General features: G+C 50.9%; 1 protein-coding gene across 1 annotated transcript in view; it reads right to left on the bottom strand.

Annotated features, from left to right (window-relative positions):
* The window catches only part of GABBR2 (gamma-aminobutyric acid type B receptor subunit 2), a 338745-nt gene that overhangs the window by 149630 nt on the left and 183115 nt on the right, over window positions 1-6000 (bottom strand). Inside the window, exon 5 of the mRNA XM_029920582.1 lies at window positions 3762-3827. Coding sequence (XP_029776442.1) covers window positions 3762-3827 — 66 coding nt within the window. The remainder of the gene's footprint in view (window positions 1-3761; window positions 3828-6000) is intronic.

Genomic DNA, 6000 nt, shown 5'->3' with positions numbered 1-6000 from the left:
GGGAGTAGCTGCTGGTATGCTACTCTGTGTCCTTTGCCAAGGGGAGTTTTTGTAGGGTGCGGCCCGCTCTTCCCTGGGTTCCCCAGGGCTCAGGACAGTGGCTGGTGTGCACAGGGCACCGGATAAATGGCTGTGGAGTGACTAAAGGAACACCTTTCCAGTTTACATGGTCACCTCAGTATTCTCTTTCTCTGCCTTTGGCGGCCACCAAAGGGCCCTGCCACGTGGTGACGGGCAGTCCTGAGCTCACCTTCAGTCTCACGGACTGTTTTGGTTCTTATTAGCTGCATACAGGTAACCATGATGTGAATTATTTTTAAAAATCCGCAATTTCCTCTTTTTATAATGTTTCTTTTGCCACCTCCCCTCCCCACACAAAATGGACATTTCCCTTCTCATATTACAGTTCACAACAACAATAGTAATAAACCCTCACATCGCGAAGGCAGTTAACATTTGGGATGATGGTCTCCCTTCATGGCCTTATTTAGGCCTCTTGATGACCCGGGGGGCAGATGGGGCAGGGATTGCTGCTTCCATTTTAGAGAGGAGGCAGCTGGGGATCAGAGATGTCAAGTGACCTGCCCGAGGTCACACAGCTGGTGGGGCTAAAACCAGAACCCAGGCCGGAATGTTTGAGAATTTAGAATAGACCCCTGAGGGATGGGGGCAGGAGAAGACAAAAAACAACAAGACCTGCTCACGCTGTGCTAAGCCCAAATGAACATTTTGCCACAAGGCTATAAATAGGTTTGTTGGAGTCTGCTCTTCCATTGGGTGGCGGTTCCAGGCTCAAGTACACAGCAACATGCTGCAGAGTTTGCAATGCAGCATTTGGATGGCAAAGATACGACTGTTTCCATCTGATCGGCACTCCGACCCAGAACCAGGAAGGAAGGCTTTTTCGGGGGGGGGGGGGCGGGGGTAGAGTGGAGAGGAGGACTCTGCTCTGAGCAGCCCCTCCCCCTGTCACCCACCAGTCCTGATCCGGGAAGAAGACACTGAGCAGACCCTCCTTGGGTTCTCCCAGACCTGCCAGTAGAATTGCTTCCTAACCAGATAAGACTCCAAGCCCTGGAGGCAGAGTCCTTCCGAGGGTCTGACGCTTGGAATAAACAGCCAACAAAAAAGCTGTAAGGAACTCCTCCACACAGCCACCTGCAGACCCTAGGAGAAAGCCCATCTCAAAACACCCACCATCCAATAAGAGCAAAGAGGGAAGTGGGATGAGAAGGTGGAGGGTGTCCCATGTGACGTGGAAGGCAGGCAGCCTTGGGCTTTGGGTCAAGAGGAAGACAGCCGCTCCGTCTGTTCTGAAGCAGAAACCATGGCTGGAAATGCCACCCAGAAAAGAATCCCAGCGCGTGGCAGAGAGCAGTCACAGCCACGCCTCCACTTGGGTTTGGCTCGAAGCAGAACACGAGGTCTGTCTGCAGTTTTTGGAAAAGGGAGATGGCCAGCAACCAGTGTGGCGTCTTCATGGATCATTTTTATTCATTTATTTTTCCCGGAGTTAGTACCCATCAGGTGCGAGCCATGCACGAGGCCCCGGGGATATAGAGAAGGGCGGCAGGGAAAAAATCCATATCTGTCCCCGAAAAGAGATCACATTCTCCAATGCAGAGCATATTTTCCTTTTCAAAATGGGCCATTTCTGGACCTCAGATGGTAATGTGTGAGGTTTTATGAGTAAAGGTTTAGGAGTAAAATTTGACGAGCAAGGTTTTGAAGTAAAAGGCATTAAATCAATTTGCTCCATGTTTTCAGTTTTTCTCATTGTTCATCCTTAGATTCTCATATGGAAAGACCCCTTGTTAACTGGGGCACAGAATGCTTAATTCAGTCTTGTAGAGACCATCTGCTAGTGAACTCACCCGCCCAACAATGGTCCACTCCATCCTCAGATGCCTGAGACTTTACACAGACAAACAGAAAATTGCGGATAGAGGGCTCACCATTCATCCATTTTTGCTCATCTAATCTTCACAATGATCCTATGAGAGGGGCGCTTTATCATCCCCACTTTACAGATGACAAAACTGATGCTCCCAACGTGTCAACAAGAAGCCCAAATTCAGCACCCAAGCAGCAGACCGACTCCTGGGCTCTAAACGCTGACCAGGGTCTCCAGAAATGTCAGCCTGATGGCCTTTCCCTCCTCCCTGGTCAACTATGAGATGAGCAGGCAGTTCTCATTTTGTTCTTGAGCCTTCGGGATAAAATAGCTCTAGGAGACTCAGGCTTCGGGTCACTGCTCTCTCTGCACTCCTGCTGTGTTCTCAGTCCCTGCATCTCCCCTGAAATGCACACCAGGACCTGAGTAGGATACCCCAGGCAGACAGCCAAGGGGCCACCTTCCCTGGGTGTGGACATGCAGCCTGAGGTCCCCTTGGCTCCTGTGAGTTCTGCTTACACTGGGGACTCACAGCAGCCTTGAGGTCAACCAAGACCCCAAAGTCTCTTTAGTTCTAAATGCACAGTACTCCCCACTAAGCCTCTACCACCGTGGATGTAGGCAGTGTGATTGTGACAATGTAACCTTATAGTTGGCCTATTAGATTTAATCAAACTTTCCAGCCTGTTAGGGATCTTCACACCTTGGATCTGTCATCCAACATAGTTCACAACTTCAAAAATTCCTACAAAGTCTGCCTTTTATAATCTCATCCACGTTACTGACACAAGATCAAAGAGAACAGAGGCCCATCAGGAGAGATGATGAGTCTACACCTAGAATAGGCTCAGTCTGCGAGGAGGAGCTTACTGGGGAAACTACGACTCACGTGACCCGGGTCCCATTCTGTTGATTTTTCTCTGACCGGGGGCAGGGGCGAGGGGGCCAGGTATCCACATCGAAAGCCTTAGTTCCAGTGTTAGAAGCCCTGCAAGTACTTAGGTTAAAACATGACATGGAAAACAGATGATTAGGTTGGGAACCGGGTGGGGCGCCAGGATGGCTTAGTTGGTTGAGCGCCCGACTTCATGACCTCATGGATCGTGAGTTTGAGCCCAGTGTCGGACGCTGTGCTGATAGCTCAGAGCCTGCTTCAGATTCTGTCTCTGTCTCTCTCTGCCCCTCCCCTGCTCTCTCTCACTCCCTCTCTCTCAAACATAAATAAACATTAAAAAAAAAGGACTTTTAGATTGGGAATCAGGTAAAGGGGATGGAGCCTTGGCTCTGCCACAAGGCCTCTATTACCTCATCTGTAAAGTGGGATAATGATAGTTGTTTCACGTGGTTATTGAGAAGATTAAATAAGATATGGCATAAAAACATACTTTGTGGCCTATCATGCACCAGACAATTATAAAGAACTCAGGGGTAGATACTGAACAATTGAGAGATTATTCTAAACTTAAGGCTCTGAGCCCTGTTCCAGGGCTGGGAGGCGGTGGGAGGCACCTCAGCCTCCACCCGAGCTCTGGCCTCTCAGCGGGAGAGACTGTGCAGTATAGCAGGCCTCCATCGGGCGTGGCTGAGTAGATGGGCAGAGAATTAGCAGCCAGGGCTCAGACCAGGAACTAGCCAGTAGGTCTGGTCAGCCGAGGTCCCTAGTTCCCCCCACGACTGCACTGTTCTGAGCCCCGGCGGCTTAGCTCCCCGAAAAGAGGAAAGTGCAGTGAAAATATCACTGCTGTTTCCAACAACTCCTTCCAGTCCTATATCCCGCTCCAAGCAGGCAGGCAGAACGAGCCTGAGAGAAAGCTTTGTGAACCCCCCTCCCCCAAAGACACAGAGCCATGGCCAAAGTTTTACTTACACAACAGAACACTTTTGCTGCCATATTCTGGTCAAACTGGCCGAGGATGATCCTCACGTCATTGCCCTGTGGACAGAAGGACACGTAAGTGAAGGAGAGTGGATGACAGGCACACCAGCGGGCTTGAGGTGCACGAATGGAATGTTTGTGTACCCCCAGCTCCCCGGCCAAGCGCTCTGCCCTCTGCCTGGATTCTCTGGCCCTCTCTGCGGCCAGCTCCCCCTAGGCTCCGGGGCTGCCCTCCCTGGTCGCAGGGGCCCGCCCTGGGACAAGTCTGCAGGGGCTGGCGGCTCCGAGGGGTCTCCTTCCCCAAGGGCGGGCAGACCCTGCAGGGCACCGAGACAGCGTCTAATGTAATTCCTCATACACGGAATACTCACATTTGGGGAAACTGAAGCCAGAGGAGAGAAGGCGCTCCCAAGGTCCCCGGGGGAGTTGATGGCAGAAACAAGACTGCAGCACCCCCACCCTCGCTCCAGTATTTTAGACTTTTCTATACCTTCCTGGAACCCAAAAAGCTTCCCAATTAAGAAATGCCAGAGTCTCCTGGAGTTCTGAGCTTTGTTCAAATCTCAGCTCCACCAACAAGCCTCAGGGTATCTCAGGCCACCCCTTTTTCCATCTTTGCCTCAATTTCCTCACCTGTACAATGGGCATAATGGCAGGGCCTAACCCCAGGATCACTGGGAAGACAAAATAAGATGATCCTCAAACTGTTTCACACAGCTCCTGGCACAGTGAGTGCCCAGTAAGTGCCGGCTAGTATTAGGGTTTTATAACCGCCTCCCAACCCGTCTTTAACTCCAAGAAAAACTTGTATTTGAAAACTCTATATATGGGATTGCGCTTATTATCGCAGTGTGTGTATTGAACACCAGCTCCTGCGACTCATTTATTCATTCAACAAACATTTATTGGGTGTTTGCCAGAGGCTCCCTCCTGGGTCAGGGTAAGTGACCGTCGGTTGCTGTGTGGGGGACAGTGATCCAGGCAGGGCCCTGCTCCACAGAGAACACGCTCATTGTGGCTGTTCCAGGCAGCATCTGGACCAGCAGGGCCCCGGCCCACCGGCCTGCACCCCACCCCAGTCACTTCCTGCCCTCCGCCCTGCCTCGCAGGTGGTGCTGCCTTCCTGCAGTGCATCCCGTCCTCTCCAGCAGGCCTCAAGGCGCTTTGATGCATAAAGAAGAGAAACATGCCTTTAAAGATCAGTTTTTAGCATCTTTCAAAATTGGAAAGTGCTGACTGGGAGGCCATTTTACTCATCATGTACTTTAGCAAAATAAAAAAGGCTTGGATTCTAAAATCATCCTTCGTTTGCAAGCAAGAATGGAAAGAAGAGGGGAGGAAAAAAAACCCTGCTCTGAAAGGACTTTAAAAGATCGTTAACAGAGCAGTTGAAGGAAGGCAAGCCTTTGTCATCACCATGTCTGCAAGGCTATAAAAAGTTCTAAGCTGCTTCCGTTCTGTGGACATGCTCTCAGGCACACTCCAGGGTTTTTCTGCTTGTTTGTTGAAATCTTTTCGCCTTTTTTTGCTGCTAATAGTATTCATCCAGCCAGCAAACACTTATTGAGGATCTACTTTGTGCCAAGCTCTGTGTTGCTAAACATGGTATAGAAGAAATAGCTTATTGGATTTTAGAGTTAGAGAGGCCTTAGTTCAAAACCCAGCTCCACCACTGACCAGCTGTGTGACCCTGAGTCTTAATCCGCTAGAGCTTCAATTTTCTCATTTTCAAAAGAGGGATAATCCTACCTACCTTGCGGGGTGGCCGTAGGATGCATGCTAATGGAACTCAATCATTGGCTCCCATGATGCTCCCTCCTGGCTCTTTCCTACCTCCTGGTCCTTCCTGCTCAGGCTCTGAATCAGCTCATCACCTTTCTGCCTGTCCCTTACTGCTGGTGTTCCACTCCGTTCTGCCCTTAGCTCTGTGCCCTCAGTACTCTCTGCGGGCGGCCTCATTCATGGCCCCAGATGCAACTGCCCACTGTGTCCTGTGGAGACCCAACCACTCTCTCCAGCCCCGACTTTTCTCCAGCTGCCCGCTGGACCCCTCCACCCAGATTCTCCCACGTACCTCAAGCTCAGCACATCTCAAGCTGAATGCATCATCTTTCCCAATGAGCCCTTTCCCCCTCTTCCCGTGTTGCCCATCTTTGAGAACCATGTCACCACCCTCCCGCCCACCAGGTTCACTCGCCTCTTTCTAAGCCATAACCAGGACCCACTGGCT

The sequence above is a fragment of the Suricata suricatta genome, chromosome 13 (genome assembly GCF_006229205.1).
Source record: "Suricata suricatta isolate VVHF042 chromosome 13, meerkat_22Aug2017_6uvM2_HiC, whole genome shotgun sequence".
In the NCBI taxonomy this organism is placed as follows: Eukaryota; Metazoa; Chordata; class Mammalia; order Carnivora; family Herpestidae; genus Suricata; species Suricata suricatta.
This window is presented reverse-complemented; position numbering and strand designations above follow the sequence as displayed.